At 35.2% G+C, this 18,286-nt stretch overlaps 1 protein-coding gene across 2 annotated transcripts in view; it reads right to left on the reverse strand.

Annotated features, from left to right (window-relative positions):
- Nucleotides 1–18,286, reverse strand: part of Pkn2 (protein kinase N2) — a 100,165-nt gene that overhangs the window by 8,220 nt on the left and 73,659 nt on the right. Inside the window, exons 9-17 of one of the 2 annotated variants that reach the window (XM_057793182.1) lie at nucleotides 11,130–11,273; nucleotides 10,738–10,813; nucleotides 9,934–10,108; nucleotides 9,591–9,717; nucleotides 9,010–9,140; nucleotides 8,854–8,929; nucleotides 8,685–8,776; nucleotides 3,365–3,541; nucleotides 24–86 (exon numbers count right to left, since the gene is read on the reverse strand). In XM_057793182.1, coding sequence (XP_057649165.1) covers nucleotides 24–86; nucleotides 3,365–3,541; nucleotides 8,685–8,776; nucleotides 8,854–8,929; nucleotides 9,010–9,140; nucleotides 9,591–9,717; nucleotides 9,934–10,108; nucleotides 10,738–10,813; nucleotides 11,130–11,273 — 1,061 coding nt within the window. The remainder of the gene's footprint in view (nucleotides 1–23; nucleotides 87–3,364; nucleotides 3,542–8,684; nucleotides 8,777–8,853; nucleotides 8,930–9,009; nucleotides 9,141–9,590; nucleotides 9,718–9,933; nucleotides 10,109–10,737; nucleotides 10,814–11,129; nucleotides 11,274–18,286) is intronic. The other variant, XM_057793183.1, reaches the window with a different exon arrangement.

Genomic DNA, 18,286 nt, shown 5'->3' on the forward strand with positions numbered 1-18,286 from the left:
AGAAACAAGGAAAATGTACTTACCTATAAACGATTTTGTGCTCATGTAAATATTGTAACCCGAGAACTACACATGCTGCATAAAATCTGTTAGAAAAATTAAATCAAATGTTTAATAAATTTCATTGCTCTTGAACCCTTTTATAGTTCAATGGACACTTTGTAGTTACTCAAATATATTTATTTATTCTTATCACATACAATATATTGTGTTATTCAAAATGAATTTAAAAACTGAGAGAATATAATTATAGCAATGGACAGCTCTCAGTTGCATAGCAGTCACTGAGGGTCCTCAGAGAGGACTTTAGGTTTGGCTCTGTAGGGAGGAATTGCAATGTGCTATAAGTATGGAAGAACAGTGTGCCAAAGCAAAAGTTTTGTTAGAAAATACAAGCCATTCCCTTAAGACAGAAAAAGAACAGAGGAATGGAAACTGCCAGTTTGACAACTAGTAAAGAATCTGCTGTATGTTGTGGATATTTGTACATTGTGTGAAGGTGTATTTGCTGTGATTGGTGTAATAAAATGCTCAATGTCCAATCACTAGGCAGGGGGTATAGGTGGGACTTCCAGAGAGAAAAAAAAAGAGTAGGAGATGAATCTAGGTGAGCAGATGTGGGCAGACAAAAAGAAAACAGGAGATACAAGGCGAAAGAGAGGTAAAGCCTCATAAAAGAATGTAGATTAATATAAATGGGTTAATTTACATTATAAGAGCAGGTTATAAGACTAAGCTATAGGCCGAGCTTTCATAAGTAATAAGTCTCATTGTCATTATTTGGGAGTCTGGCCAGCAGGAGAGAAAAATACTCATTACAGTTGTGGATAAAGCACAGGATTGGAGTCCATGGGGAGCATAGCAGGAGATCAAGCTGAAAGGACCCAAGTAGAATCATGAATGCCAAGCAACAGATATGAAAATTACCTCTTATCAGGAATTTCTTCCCTTAATGAGGAAGCACATTTTATATTAGGGACATTGTAAGTACTGGAATAGAATTATGCAGTGAAGAGAGAAAACAAACAAACAAGGTTTTACAATAGAACAGAAGAAAGATGATGAGGACTTCCAGAAGAGTGCTTGCAAAGAACTCAACAATTATCCAAGATAAGGAAATAGTAAAGAATAGAAATGAACAGATAACAAAAAAATAAAGTATTGCTGGAAAAAATGTTTGGCTTTGGACATAGGAACTTAGGATTGTGGGGCAGGAAAGAGAGCCTAGCATGGACACATGGCCTTGGGTTCCAAGAAAAACAGTTGAAATATTGATTCTTAAGGCATAGCACAATCCTGACTCACAGAAGATTTGCTGAGTGAGGGTGAGAATAAACAAATGAATGAATTACAAATGCAGATCTAGAGATATCTAGGAAAACTATGTTCTTAATTATATAAAATACAATTATTTTTCTCTATAAAATATGCATTATTACCTACCCTTTTGCAAAAGTATAATTTTCTACTCAGCAATCTATTCCTATCACTGCAACTCAACTGCCATCCACAGAGATAATTATATTCTTTTAAGTGAAGTGAATACATTATTATTACATATAGGTATTACACTCAGATTTAAGGTTTACTCATTTTCTTAAGAATGGGATTGTAATTTAGAAGAATTTTAAAAATACAACTACTTACAAGAATATATTTAATTGTCTACTAAATCTTATGTAACAGGTATCTGTGTGCGATTTGTTAAACTTGATACACTAATCAAAATAGTTTTTTCAAGATCTTTTTAAAGCAAACATTGTTAGCAAAACAATATTGCAGCAATTTAAAAGTGTCTCCTTTTCTGCTTTTAAAACAGATTGCACTGATTATACTCAATTTACAAAACAAATAGGAAAACACTAAGTCTGGTATAGTCAGGTATTTTATTAGTAGCTTTTCTTAAAGTCTCTATTTTACAAACACAGAGCATGAAGTTCAGACAGAGGAATTCCTTTGTTTAGAGCCACACAACTGAAAAACAGCACAGCTAGAAACATTAGAGCACTTTGATCTCACAGTCTAAGGTGGCACAGGCCCACACTGCCTTATGTGCCAGGCTCTCTTCCATGTATCATACTATTCAGCAGGTATAGAATCTGTTCCTCTGTTAATAATAGAAGGAAATAATTACCACTTTTTATATTTCTTTAAAATCAAAACCAAACTAACAAAACAAATTCCCATGTATAGTAAATATCTGCCTAATATATTTTTATGCTTTTTTTTTTTTGTTTTTTTTTGTGGACCAAGGTACTAACTATGTAGGACAGGTTGACCTAAATTCAGGATCCTCCTGGCACCACATAATGAATGGAGGTTCTACTTTGCACTACCACCTTAAAATTTTTAATGTACCTAGAGGACTCCTATTCCATCTTCTGCCTTCTATGGGCACTGCACACATGTAGTACACAGAAATACATACAGACTCCCACACATAAAATAAGAAAAAAATTTAAGTTTTAAACATTTGGAAAATTGATTCTTAGTAACTTTTTACTACTCAGCCTAATTTTAAACTACTTTACTATGCATCAGAATTAATTCCTGTGCCCAACACATCATCATGAGACCGTAACCAATGCAAAAGCACGGCCTCTCATTCAGATAGTCTCAGGGCTGGGTATGGCAGTACATACCGACAATCATAAAACTTGGGAGATGACAGAGGATGGCTACGAGTTTTGAGGCCAGACTAGAATACATACCAAATTTTAGGTTAGTTTGTGTAATATGGAGAGTCCTTATCTGGTATAGGGGGGGAAGGTACAGAACTTGGAGAATGTTGTGATTAAATTCTGGAATACTAGGCAAACATTCAAACAACGAAGAAACAAAAGTTTAAAACACTTCTGGCTTTTTGTGTAATGGCAATCAACCTATACCAATTTTTTTTAAAGCATTGTTTGAGAAATGTTATAAACATAGATTTACCCTTTAAAACATAAATATAAATGTTTTAAATATGAGATACCAACATTCCTATATATATACACGTATATATTATATTATATTATATTATATTATATTATATTTTGAGTATAATTTATCTTTAAACTTAGGACTCCAGGATGTCATTCTGTAGGGATAAAACTAATAACTAAAATAAAAATGATCTAAATATAACCTAAATTGAATCTAAATGATCAAGTATGAAATAATGGTAACTCATGAAATCTTCACCATGGACAACAGAGTATATAAACACAAAAAGTATTCTGCAAAATGTAAGAAATTCTACTATTTCTTATAGGGTCTATACTCATTAGGGAAAAAGCAAGGATGTAAAAGTCACAGCTCTTTTTAGTCCCAGAAAGCCATGAGTCACGGAGAGAGAGGCATATGTCTAACGTATACTCACACAGCTCTGGGTTCAGAGAAGACATCAGTATGGATGTGCATCATCAGGTCCCCACCTGCAGCATACTCCATCACAAAGCAAACATGCTCTTTTGTTTGGAAACATGCAAAAAGGTTCACCAGAAAGGGGTGCCTGACGCTATTCACAGTCTCAAAAATTCTTTTTTCACACATCAGGCTGTAAGAGAAAAACATTACCAAAACTTGAAATAAAATTTCTAACTTTTATGAATTTAAAAATCATAAAAATGTATTTTGCAATACTATGAGAAAAGTTCTACTTGATATATAATGGTAATTGAAAATATATTAATGAGTAGCAGATATAAAGATTATATAACTTACAGGATAATATCAGCCTGGCACAAATGAAGCTTGTAATTATAGTTAATTTACATAGAGAGACCCAAAAAGTAAATAAAGTTTGTGAACATGGTAATTCCAAGGACAGCATTTATAATTCATTAGCTTGAATATTCAAATTTTTATCATATAAAATATGATGCTGAAAGATACAAATAGGCTGATAGAAATTTAATCTAGAAGACTGACTAGAAAGCTAAGAGAATTCTACATGTTTCAAAAGGGAATTCTTTGAGGACAACACGATTTTCTGAGAAACTATACAAATACCTGTAGCAATCCCCATAAGAACAAGACAAATTCTTGAAAGGAATATGGCAAAACTCTCTGAATATGGAATTATGTTGCTAAACAGCAAAAGCAAAAGAATTCTTCCTTCTGAAAATATTTAGTGAAATTCAAAGAAAATTATGTCAAGTATTACTGATATTAAGTATTAGCACTTAGCCGGGCGGTGGTGGCGCATGCCTTTAATCCCAGCACTCGGGAGGCAGAGGCAGGCAGATCTCTGAGAGTTTGAGACCAGCCTGGTCTACAAGAGCTAGTTCCAGGACAGGCTCCAAAACCACAGAGAAACCCTGTCTCGAAAAACCAAAAAAAAAAAAAAAAAAAAAAAAAAAAAAAAAATATTAACACTTGACAAATTGATGTCAAATATTAGTAATAAAATGTTATTTAAGTGGAGCTTGAATTAACATATTAATTTTTAGTACTGAGACAAAATAACGATCAATAGATAAACCTTATTAAGAAATAATAAGGTTCATTTCTGTTTATATTGTAACTTAGAATTAAAAAATGAGGTCCATTAAAAAAGTACCCTAGGAGTAAACTATAAATGAATAGAGGATTATAATTTCATCTCAAATTCCTTTTAGACATTCCAGGCCAAGGAAAGAACTCAAATTTTAAGTTTAGAGAATGTCAAACCAAATTATGTTAACATGCCCTTTTCATTTTAATATAAACTACAAGGAATCACAATTAAATATAATGTTTGTCCGACTGAGCTTTAAGATGTAGTCAAAATGCAAATAAATTGTCTTTGGTTTTCTTTTGAAAAAAAATAAAAATAAAAAATGTCTTAAAGCTTTAATGCTTTAAATTAAGAGGGTCAAGGCCAGTGAGACGCCTGAGTGTGTAATTAGCTATTTGAGCTCAATGTCTGTAACTCATAAAGTTGGAGTATAAGAATTACACTGTGTCTTTGACCTCCATGGCAAACCACACATGATAACGATCATCATTATCCTAAAATATTTTCAAATGCTTAGACTTTGATCTTTGTTGTTTCAAGTAATACTGTGGCATTCCAAAAGTCGAGGTAAACCACAGATGTTAGAGATAGGTAACACTATTATTTCTTTTTGGATCTTTTTAAAACTGATACAGTAGTCAGGCATGGTGGCACTTGTCTTCAATCACAGCACTCAAGACTCAGAGGGTGCTAGATTCCTGTGAGCTTTAGGACAGCCTGGTCTACATAGCCAGTTGATCCAGGACAGCCAGGCCTATGCAGAGAGACCTGACTCAAATAAACCAACCAACCAACTAACCACCCACACAACAAACCAACCAACAATCAACCTCAAACCCCAACTCACAAAAAGATATATTTTAAATTGTTTTTTTTTTTAAAAAAAAAAAAAAAAACTACCTTCCCAGAGTTTCTTCAAGAGTGAGCTTTACCATTCGTGAAACATTTTCCTTTTTGGTGTTCATATTTGAGATCTGTTTCCATGTTACCCTGATATGGAACAAACTTTGTACACTGTCAGTATGTATTACTCTCATTGGTTATCAAAGAGCTGAATGGCCTGTAGCTGGCAGAAGAGGTTGGGTGAGAGAAACAGGCTAGGATAATTCTGGGAAGAAGGGCAGAGTCAGAGGAGTTGCCAGCCAGATGGAAAGGAAGCAGGTCTTGCAAGAGAGGTTAAAGCTATGAGTCTCAGGGTAGTACATAGATTAATACAAATAGGTTAATTTAAGTTCTAAGGACTAGTTAATAATAAGTCTGAGCTATCAGCCAAGAATTATAATTATTTGGCAAGTGGCTGCTGAGACACAAAGAAACTCCATCTAAATTACCCAAAACTAGAAAAGTTTAAAACTATTTCAGTCATTTCTCAGTTTTTATCCAAGGCTAAGCTCCATTTCACCAGAGGTAATGTCTTTGGGTCTGGCTTTGGCTCTAGTCTCTGATCTACAACTTTTTCTTTATGATAATATTAGGACTATTCTAATTGCCTTAATTAGAAAGCACCTTTCTAAAAAGATCTGATTCAAAGTAATAACAACGTAGCAAAAACATCTATGAGCAACCAGGATAAGAGAGTAGTCAAGGTTATAGATACCTTATCTGAAGTGTTTAAGGACAGAACTGTTTCTCATCACAGTAATAAGATAGAGCAAAACAACGTGACCCAGGTCTAAACATGAAATTCATTTGTTTCATATGTACCTTATATTCAAAATCTAAAAGTAATTTTACAACATTTTAAATAATTGTATATGAAACATTTGTGAATAATCAATGATAGATTTTAGTATCACATCTTTAGTCAAAACATTGAGAATTTGTGCATTTCAAGTTTCAGATTTTTAGATTATAGATGCTCAATCTGAACTAGTTTTTTTTTATTATTATTTTAGAAAACAAATGAATTCAAGGTACAGTCTCACTCTGTAGCTCTGAGTAGCCAGAACTCTCAACATGAGGGAGGGTGGCCCCAAACTTTGAGAGTCCATCTGCATAAGACACCTGAGTGCTGGGATTATACTCAGTGCCACCATGCCTGAGTTGGGTTCAACATTACCAACATTACAAACCTGGAATAAAAATATTTGAAACTTGATATTTCAAGTACAAATGGATAAAAAAGATTAGCTTCACTTATCTGTTTTGTAACATAAATACAGTTCTAAGCATCTAAAATGGTTAGCTACTATATAAGGTCCAGAAAATTCCATTTGTTGGTAGTTTGGCTATCAGAGAGGCATCTGATTTGATATGATTTGATAAAAATGAGAAAAAGAGAGGGAAAGAGGCAAAACTCAAATAGGCAAATTCCAATTGATTTTAAATGTCAATTTGTAAACAATGGTTCAAATTCTAAATTTTTTGGAGGGATATGAGTCAGAATCTCAGTACATAGCCCAGGCTGGCCCTAAATCACAGCAATCTTTCTACCTCAGTCTCCTGACTGCTGAGATTAAAAGTGTGTCCCTATGACCAGAAACCTATTTTAATTCTAAGAACTACTCATATGAAGAAACAAAAAACATTATAGGTATCAATTTAATGAGGAAAGCAAATATAGTTAAATACACATATACATATATGTCATATACAAATAAACGTGCATGGCCAGGTCTGGTAAACAGGCTTGTAATCTCAGATATCTTGAGAGGCAGTGGCAAGAGGACCACAAATTCAAAACCTGTTTGAGCTACATGTTTCAAAAACAAGCAGAGGGCTAGGTTATGTAGTTCAACGGTAGTGTCCTTACCTATCATGCACAAGGCCCCGAATTCAATCTCTAGTCATGAAAACACGGAATTAAAGCAAAACAAAAAACCAAAACTATCTATATATGTGGGAGTTGGCAACCAAACCTTGTCCTCTAGAAAAATAGCAAATGGTCTTCACAGATGGGCTATCTGTTCAGTATCTGCAGGACTATTCTCTATTAAGATTCTTAGTGGCATAAGAAAAACACTACTAAATATCATATAAAAGCTTTTCTGATAAATGTATCATTTTATAAAATAATTCCACATGTGTGTATATGAATCATATTAAAATATATTCTTGAATTCTAATCATATTAAAATATATTCCTTAAAGTCCATGCATTTTATAACCATATAAAGATGTATCCTTGGCATTTATCATTATTAAATTCTTTGAAAGGTAAGGTACTATACTGAAAATATGATTTAAAAGAACACAAAGAAGTAACTGAAAAAATGGCTCAGTGGTTAAGAGCACTGGTTTTTTTCTAAAGGACTCAGGTGCAACTTTTGCTATCCACATGACAGCTCACAACTAACTGTAACTCAAAGCCCAAGGGATTCAATACCGTGTACTACTCTGGCCTCAATAAGTATTGTATGCATATGGTACACAGACATACATACAGGCAAAAAAAAAAATTATCTCAACATGTATGCTGTATGCCACTGAATGTGTACATACATAAAGAGTATAATTTTAAAAAACACATGATGTGGGATTCCTATGCTGTAAATATCACTGGTTAATAAAGGAACTGTTTTGGACCTATAGCAGGGCTATAGGGGAACAGAGCTCGGTGGGGAAAACTAAACCGAATGCTGGGAGAAAGGAGGCATAGTCAGAGAGAAGCCATGTAGCTTTGCAGGAGACAGACGCCAGAACTTTAGCTGGTAAGCCACAGCTACATTGCGATACATAGATTAATAGAAATGGGTTGAATTAATATGTAAGAGTTAGCCAAAAATAAGCTCGAGCTAATGTGCCAAGCAGTGATTTAATTAATACAGTTTCTGTGTGGGGCTAAGCGGCCTCTTCCTACAAACACATAGAAGGGACAATTCATAAAGATGTATTTCAAAAATTGATGTTATTAACCATTTGAGTTACTTGTGGGTTATCAGTAAGTGACATTTTATCTGCTTCAAAGGCTAAAATGTGACTAGTTTTACTAAATCACAATGAGAAACAGTTCCATGCTAAAACTTTATTAACGTCTCAACTTATTAAAATGTAATGGAATTAGTTTAAACATTCCACTGTCTTTACTTGGTATCCACAAACACTGAGTAAAGTGACTGGAAAGAAAAACAGCATTTAATTAATGTCTGCCATTTGCCATATAGAAATATTTAGCTTCATCAGATATTTCTGGGACCTCAGATTTAATGCTATCCACTCAATCTCTTGCCTCAAAGAAAAACTTTCATTTTAAAAAACTGACCTGTCTACTTCGTCTCGAGCCACAATGTCTCCTTTTTTTAAGGCTTTTATAGCAAACATTTCATTTGTGTGTTTATATTCAGCCAACAGCACCTGAAATAAGATTAAAACAGTTCATATCCTTTTGAATTACTGCTTTTGTAAGTATTCTTAAAGAGCTGATAGATTACCTTTCCAAAATGTCCTCTCCCCAAGACAGCACAGCACCTGAAGTCTTGTAGATTGAACTGAAACCTTTGTTGAGATCTAAAACAGTAATAATTAAAATAAGGCAACTACAGAACCAAGAAGACAGTAGTAACACATTTCATCTGCTTGCTCCTCACCTATTTTCCTCAAGCTCTCGAACACTCCAACAGCTTCGACCTGAGTCAGGAATGTCAAGCTCATATTCAGAACAGGATTTTGGACGCATGTTATTTCTGTCATTCTCAATATCGAAAACAGTTTCTGAACCCTGCAAAATATTAAGTGCTCAATAAACTAGAGGAACTTACAGTAAAAAAATTATTTGATAACCATAAAGTTGGAGAAACAATTCCAAAGGCATGAGAAAAAAAATTCAGATTTGGTTACTTAGGTTCCTATGGAAAAACAAACAAAAATATGAAAAAGTAAGATATTATCTTCCTCTAATTTATGCAGCCCATTGTATTCCTTTTGGCCTGTGAGAAGACAGAGGTCAAGAACAACTGTTCAATTGGAAGAAAGTGGCTATATCCCCTCAATTTCATTTCCTTGAGAAAATTTACTCATTAAAAAAAACCCAAACAAAACAATAAAAAACCCCAAAACAAAATGCAAACTCATAGTTCATGCTGGTAATTTTAATTGAAATATACACTTTAGTCACTATAATAACTTTACTGAAGAAGGAATTGTAGAAGGAAGGATTAGAATGCCTTGCCTGTGCAGGTATATCCAAAACTCTCAATTCGGAAGATTCATCTGTCTCTCCAAGGGAAGAAGCACGTGGCGGGGCTGGAGGAGGTTCAGGTTCAAGATCAAAGTCCAATTTGGTTACTGTAGAATCACTTACAGAAGACAAAGCAATTTACCGAAACAGCAATCAAGGTCTTTATTTTTAAGTAGCTGCAAAATAAAAGGAAACTAACTTCTTTTAAATAAGGAGTGCAGTAGTTTCACAATTCTACTTGGAAAAGACTGGGACTAAATACAACCACTGTAATCCATATTATGATGTCACAGTAATGGCTGTGTAAGACATACTTAAGTCTTCTAAGACATACCTGGCTGGAGGAGTAAGTTCAGGGATGCGTGCATCAACCACTGGTACTGTTGCGGGCACAGGCGTCTGAGGGCTGAATGTGCCAGAATGATTTACTGTGGGAATAGCTCGTCTCACTAGCCTTCCCCAAGTGGCAATATTAATATTCATTTGAGGAGCTCTGAGAAATGTTTTGCCTGTAGATATAGTGGATAACGAAAGTAGGATAAGTAATTTCTTTATATATTACCAAAAGCTATAAAAAATTTAAAAATCCATATTCATCAGTTTATAATTTATGAAGAACAAATAAAATTTGTAACTTAAAAACTAGTTCTCTACTTAACTATTTTGTTTTTTTATTAAAACTATTGTAAATCACACACATAATTTTTAAAAATAGATAAAAAAAATTTGGATTATTTCCTAATTCTAGTAGTTAGGTGCGACTAAAGTTTAAGACATTTATGATAATGAACAACAGGACTCAGTGATACCTGAGTTCGCTTCAAATAAGCTCAGAAAGCAGGGCAGGCAGTGGGTGGTAAATGGTAAGACAATCACAAGTTGATTATCGCTGAACTCAGTGACTAAGCCAGGCATGGTGGTGCATGCCTATAATCCAAGCACGGAGGGACAAAAGCAGGGGGATCACTTTGAGGTCAGACAGATAATTTGAGATCACACAGGCTATTATTAAGAATATGTTTAAGTACTACTTAAAAATGTTAGAAATCAACTTACAAAGAAAGAAAATACAATTACTTTTAAGACGACAGTTGGATTTTCTAAAAATTAAATACTGCATTCGATTCTTAGTAATTACCTTGTTGTTTTGAAAAAATTTTCTTTTGTCTTTGGAGTTTTGGTCTTCTTTCAATAACTGGATTAAAAAAAGTAACCTGTGGTAAAGAAAATTTAAGTCAACATGAAAACTTTAAGGATTGTGTTTCATGAAATTTACTAGGCTCCTAACTTTTGAGAATTTAATAGAATCTGATCTATAACTGAGTCCAACCCCTTCATTTTTCCAGATGAGAACATGGACCTAGAGAGGATAAATGATTTTTCTCCAAGTCACACCCCTAATATGCAGCAGAGCAGTCAAGAGTTCAAGGTATCTGTCTTTTGACATAATGTTCTTGACACTTCTGTCATACTGCCAACATATACAATTTCTACTGTAGTTATGCACATTGAATAAAATACATTTATTACCTCTGCAAACAAAGTACCCTGTGGTTCCAAATAGAGACACATGCCATGCCGCTGGTTGTCTAAAAAATCTTCTAACCTCAGAAATTTTACAGCACACAGAGATCGCCAATCACGCCAATAAACTGAAATTTCCAGTTCACGTGACTAAGTAATTAAAAAAAAACAAACAAAAAGAAAACAAACAAACAGAAAAGACATCATTGGACACACACTTGAATAAAATATCACAAAATATATGAAATGCAAATACAATAAACAAAGTACACATTACAATCCAGTATTTTGAATAACACTAATTTTTTCAATTGTATATCACTTTTATCAACCTAACAAATTTTAACTCAAATAATAAATAGACTTATATTCACACCATCTCTGCTAATGCATTTCTAAGGTTCAAGGCCCAAAGAACACGCTGACAACAATCAATAACTACAGAAACCTCCCTCCCACTAAGAACCTGAATCTTTTGGGTCTCCAAAGATCATCATTGCTACTGTCCTGCCACTAAAATGTCACAGGACTTCCCTCAGAAAACCCAGTTCTTTGACCCACTACTGAGCCACAGAGGTCTGGAATGACTTCTCTTCCGCACTTTTGTGTACCATATACTGTAAGTACTATGAGACTATCAGGCCATTCAATTTTCAAAAGATTACCACAAGGCAATAAGGCTGGTGAGCATGACAGTCTGTGTCAAATGGAAGGGGGGTGATTAACTTATGCCTTTTATGGAAAAATGTTCTTTTACTATAATCTAAAAAAGACATATAAAAAATTGGTAATGACTTAAATATCAAGAACATGAGGACAAGTTAAGCATATATGATTTCATGACCAACAAGAGAGTATAACATGGTCATTAGAAATAATGTTTACTTGTGAAAACATACTTAAGGTTTTGACAACTTACTCCTAAATAGTTTGTATGTTGGGATCAAATCATGGCTGATTTCTGCAGTATGTTACAATTTATGCACATTTTAATTAGAAAGTATCAAACTGTTCCACTGTTTTATTTTTAGGAATTATGCAGATTACCCACAATAAGATATAAATGTATTTCCCTTTAGGTTCTATAAGAAATTACTTCTTTTACATATCAATTTTTAATATGTGAAATTTTGCATATTATATAAGTTCCTAGTATACACACATAATAGATTTTTTTAGTTTATAAAACTAGTTGATGAAAATGAAAACATTTATAAAAAGGAAACATGAAACATACATGAGTCAAAACAGAACATGTCAGAGGTTTTTTGTTATCATGTGGTCTGAAGTGTCAGTCTCCCCCAGGACCCTTCTGAAGGTTTATCCAAGGTGACAGCAGTGCTTCTGGGAAATGGTGGAACCCTAGGAGGTGGGGCTTTAGGGGGGAAGGAGCACACTGGAAGAGTATAGCTGAAGGACTACCTGTATTCTGTCCTTTTTCTTTCCTTGCTTTCTGGCTGTCAGGAGGTGAGAAGTCTTTCTCCTAAGTGCTTTCATTATGTCTGCTTTACTCTGAGTCTAAAAACAACTGGGACAAATGACTATGAACTCCAAAGTCTGAAACTGAAAGCTACAGTAAAAAGTCTGCTTGTTTGAGATGATTTTCTCATGGGTTTTGTAACAATGACAATGTTTGGTTAATACAGACTAATTACTAGCAAAAGAAAAAAACCGACAATAGAATTTTTGATGTGATCCCAGGATTTCTTCTCATTTCTGACTCATAAGTAATATGACAAAAATATATTGGAATTAAAAGTATGAGAATATATGTACTTTAGGATTAGCAAGTGGCACATGCATACAGACAGACAGGCACACACACACAAGCATTAATACTTATATTCTATTAGAAGTTTAAATACTTTAGAAACTGGAGAGATGGCTCAGTGGGTAAGAGCTCTTGCTCTACAGACATGAAGAGCTGAGCTATCCATTGTGGCTATGGGAGCCAGTAACCCCAGTGCTGAGGTTGGAAAGGGTTAACAAGAGGAGCCTCAAGAGAATAAGGTAAAGAATAATAGAACAAAATTCCTGACCTCCTCTTCTGGTGTCTGCACTGTGCACACACCTGGGAGGACACTTGCAGGCACGTGTACACATACATGCAAATCACAAGCATACACAAGGTTTAAATATTTTAGAATTATTTTTAGAAATAAACTGGAAGAATAAACTAAGGATTGGTAATTTAGATTTGGGTTTTTCTTTTCTTTTTTTTTTTCTTTTTAAATCAGGAGAATGGAGGTTTACGGGCTCCTATCTTCGGCCACTGTTTTGAACAGGAAGACTTACTAAAGATCAAGAAGATATATGAGACAAAGGCTGATGTGGGAGTCTCCTCTGTGTGCTGGGATTACTATTAATGAATAAAAAAACTGCCTTGGCCTGTTGATAGGGCAGAACTTAGGTAGGCGGGGAAAACTGGACTGAATACTGGGAGAAGGAAGGCGGAGACAAGGCACCATAGATCCACCGCTGGAGACAGAGGTGCTGAAATTTTGCTGGTAGGCCACAACCCCCATGGTGATATACAGATTAATGGAGATGGGTTAAACTAATATGTAATAGGGAACCTGAAATGACCCTATCCTATAACCATACTGATGAATATCTTGCATATCACCATAGAACCTTCATCTAGCGATGGATGGAGATAGAGACAGAGACCCACACTGGAGCACCGGACTGAGCTCCCAAGGTCCTAATGAGGAGCAGAAGGAGGGAGAACATGAGCAAGGAAGTCAGGACCGTGAGGGGTGCACCCACCCACTGAGACAGTGGGGCTGATCTATTGGGAGCTCACCAAGGCCAGCTGGATTGTGACTGAAAAAGCATGGGATAAAACCGGACTCTCTGAACATGGCGGACAATGAGGGCTGATGAGGAGCCAAGGACAAATGGCACGGGGTTTTGATCCTACTTCATGTTCTGGCTTTGTGGGAGCCTAGAGCCTAGACAGTTTGGATGTTCACCTTCCTAGACCTGGATGGAGGGGGAGGACCTTGGACTTTCCACAGGGCAGGGAACCCTGACTGCTCTTGGGACTGGAGAGGGAGGAGAAGAGGAGTGGGGGGAGGGGTGGAGGGGTGGGAGGAGGGGGAGGGAAATGGGAGGCGGGGAGGAGGCAGAAAATTTTTTTTCAATAAAAAAAATAAATAAAATAAAATTAATTAAAAAAAAACAGTTAGCCAATAAGAAGCTAGAGCTAATGGGCCAAGCAGTGACTTAATTAATACAGTTTCTGTGTGGTTATTTTGGTTCTGGGCAGCCAGGACGAACAAGCGCCTCCTCCTACAAAAGGCTTATTGATTAAGCAGCCTGAGGAGGCACAAATGCTAGTGGTGGAAGGAATTACTACTGTTTGCACTGCTGAAGTGTGGGACGATGTGAAGAGTTGTCCCAGTCACTTCACTTCCGCTATCCACTCTAGTGAGTCTATAACCTACTAATTGATTTTCCTTTTCCCTATCTCTAGTCTGTGTGTCAATCTGCAATAAATGAAAGCTCTGAGATTTGGTGTGGAATGTGAATTCACAGAGCTAAGATGAGTGTTCTTGGAGTTCAACAAGACTTCAGGAACAATAACCTTTACTTTTTGTCCCTTGCACTGTTCCCTATGAACACTCTTCCCAAACTGAGCAGTTTTATGACCTAGAGATATTATCAGTACTCTACAATTTATACAACAAACTGTCAGTTTTCTTAAAATCCCTAATACCCAAAGTAATTTAGAAAGGTTGGCTAGAGATATAGAATCTGAGGCACAAAGCATACAGACTAACTAAGGCTTCTATATAAAGAGATACCACCACTGTCTTGAATGGAAACTATAGGTTAGTTCTAAAGGGCAAGGGCTTTACAAGTAATTTCAAAGGACAGGAGAAATACAATTTAGATAGGGCAAAAGTGCAATTCAAAATGGCTGGGCAACTGGATCTGAGTTAAGTAATAGCTGGCAATACTGGTTGACTATACAGCTCCTGCTTCATTTTGTTTCATTGTGAATTTGAATTTAGGGTATGAACAAGGAATCTGTGTGGCTTATCATCACTCTAGGGCTGGAATATAAACAGAAAAAGACAAGAGGTACCCACCTAGTCAGCTTTACATGTAGCTATAGTAGAAGTATAAGGAATACAATATTGTATTGCAACTTAAGAAAAAAGATGTACATTTAGCACAAAGAAACATGAGGAAGGACGAATTTTGAAATGATTTGCTGAGGAGCCCAGGGTGCTTGGGGAATACCTTTACTTTTCAGAGGGAACACAGTGGTATCTATGGTGCACAGTGAGAACTACCAGCTGAGGTTTATGTATAATTTCACTATAATATAGATATACAGCTATATCTATCTTGATGCCATCAAATCTTTACTAAGATTCCTTTTCAGCAATAACAACAAAAAAAAGTGCAAAAAATGAGGGTCCATTTGATCCCAAATTTTGGAAAACTATATTCTGGACAACATACATGCATACTACTTATTATTTGCAATTAAATGGGGACTACATAAAAGTATTTAACACTTGTTCCCCCGAAACTGACCTTTAAGGATATAAATGCAAATTCCAACTAATAATTAGTTTAATGTTTTGTTTTTGAGAAAGGCTCTTACTATACATATCCCAGGCTGCCCTTAAACTTTCCTGCCTCAACTTCATAAGTGCTAAGATTATGCCTCATCTGGCACTTACTTCATAATGAAGACAACCATGGAATATGTATTTACTTTTATATTTTGGCTTATAGAGACACCATGAAAAATTTACTGGAGCACTAAACTGAAAAAGTTTGAGAGCTCTGCTAAAGTAAAGGAGAATGAAATTCTACTGCAAAAACGAAAACACTAAGTAAACTTTTTGTTTGTCCTAAATTAAAAAAAAAGTTCAGTTTTGAAAATCAATGAGCTAAGGAATGGTGACATGTTTACAATGGTGCATGTAATGATTATTGGTCTTTAGTGAGTTTCTGAGGAAAACGTGGGTTTTTGCAGCAAGCAAGCAGATGACATACTAAAAACTTTAAAGAGTTAAATAAAACTTTATTAAGATGTGATTAAAGAACAAAGAATAAAAACCTGAGTAATTAGCTAGAGCAGATGTCATGATCACTCTTAGGATAAACAAACAAGATCCAATAATTATCAGAATCCAGTGAAGATGGATCGTGACAAGACAATCACCCAGAAGGGGCAGTAACTACAGAACACTGCTGTAAAAAGCAAGGTCAAGAAGTGAAGAAGAGGGGGAGTGCTCCTGCCCTCATCTACCAGTATCTCTTATTCTAGGACACTATTCAGAAATTTGGGCACTTCACTGCTATGTGCCTATTAGGACAAAGGATAGAACAGGAAAGTGAGAAGACTAGAAGCTCCTGGGGGCAAAGACAATCACTTGAGGAAACAGTAATATCTGGTCCATTCTGGGAGTCCAATGAGTAGATTCTACAGCTGGGAAAATGTGACAAGAAGGAACGAAGGACAGGACACAGGGACAAGGAACAATTTAAGGTCATGATTTATGCTTGAAAAGTCAGTCTGTTCAGAAGCACTCTTACTCCATTACAGGGAAAGAGGCAGGCAAACAATTAGAACTGAATGAATTATTGTCTTATAAAATTATGTTACTTATAACTCTTTCCTATGTCAGTCCATACTCTTCCACAGCTTTCTTTCTAAACTTATATATTCTTCTGTCTCTATACACTTATTGTTCCTACTTCTAAATTTGAATATATTTCCCAAACGAAAACAGGTGATTTTCCTTCTGGTCTTCCCTATGGCAGTACAACTCCCTCCATGCATTAAGGTTAGACCTAAACATCCACAATCCTCTCTCTTTACTTTTTATATGTGGGTATCTTATTATAAATTATTATTATATCTTATTATAACTTCCTCTGGAAAGTTCATATAAATGGTTACCCTCCATTCCTTCATTTTGAACTCTACTTAGTGTGTTGGCCTTCTTGTTCTATCCTTCATGTGTCTTGGCCTCTTTATCATAATTTTTATAAAACCTCATTTTATTCTTCCTACAATTTCTTTCTTTTTTTTTTTTTTAAGATTTATTTATTATGTGTACAACATTCCTTCCATGTGTGCCTGAATGCCAGAAGGGGGCGCTGGGTCTCATTATAGATGGCTGTGAGCCACCATGTGGTTGCTGGGAATTGAACTCAGGACCTCTGGAAGAGGAGTCAGTGCTCTTAACCACTGAGCCATTTCTCCAGCCCCTTCCTACAATTTCTTTAGCTATATCTCAGAGCCATTTAACTCATCCTCAATTTCAAATATAACATTTGCCACTTTTGTAAGTTCTATCAGTTCTCCTTCCCATGTATATGAACAAATAATTCATCAACTAATGGCCAAACCACATTTTATTTTCTACTTCCCATCAACTGTATCAAAATGAAATCTATACATCTTTAATTTCATTCCATTTTTTAAAACTCTGCCTACTCATTTTGGTTTATCATTCATTATTCGCCGAAGTTTTCAAAACACTTCTCTTTAAACATTTAAACATTAACTTCAAATTCTCTATCTCAATCCCATGAACTATTTCTCCTTAAACATCACCATATTTTCATCTATTTTCAAATTTTGGATACAAGCTCATATTGAGTAAAATCCAACTTTCTGATTCCAAACTATTTAACTTTTTATTTTGTCACAATTTGTTTTTTAACCTGCCAATCTTAGAACCTTTAATGGAAAAAACATTTCTAATTCTTTTTCATTTCTCTTATAGTAATATTATCTCAAGGGAATATAGATGACACAGGATGTTCTACCCTGGTCTCTGAGCATGGACTTGTGGAAGCACCAATGCATGCATACATGCATTTGCGTGCTTATTAGTGTATCACTGAATGGCTAAAGTGTGCCAGGATAATAAAAGGCATTGTATATACACTGTGCCTGCCTTTCTACCTAACATTACTGTATTTCATCCTTAACACCCATTTTAGAGATAGTGAGCCAAATAGACGAAAGTAAACTTAAAAACTTGTCATATTATCAGACAATTAAAAGATAGCAAATGGACTCAAAGACTTGAATCTGTCTACTGGTTTGTGCCCTGTCCTTCAAAGTCATGAAGCATAGTCAATCTCTTCTCCAAGCATCTGGCAAACACTGATTAGATTATCTC

The sequence above is a fragment of the Chionomys nivalis genome, chromosome 18, assembly GCF_950005125.1.
Source record: "Chionomys nivalis chromosome 18, mChiNiv1.1, whole genome shotgun sequence".
Taxonomy (NCBI): domain Eukaryota; kingdom Metazoa; phylum Chordata; class Mammalia; order Rodentia; family Cricetidae; genus Chionomys; species Chionomys nivalis.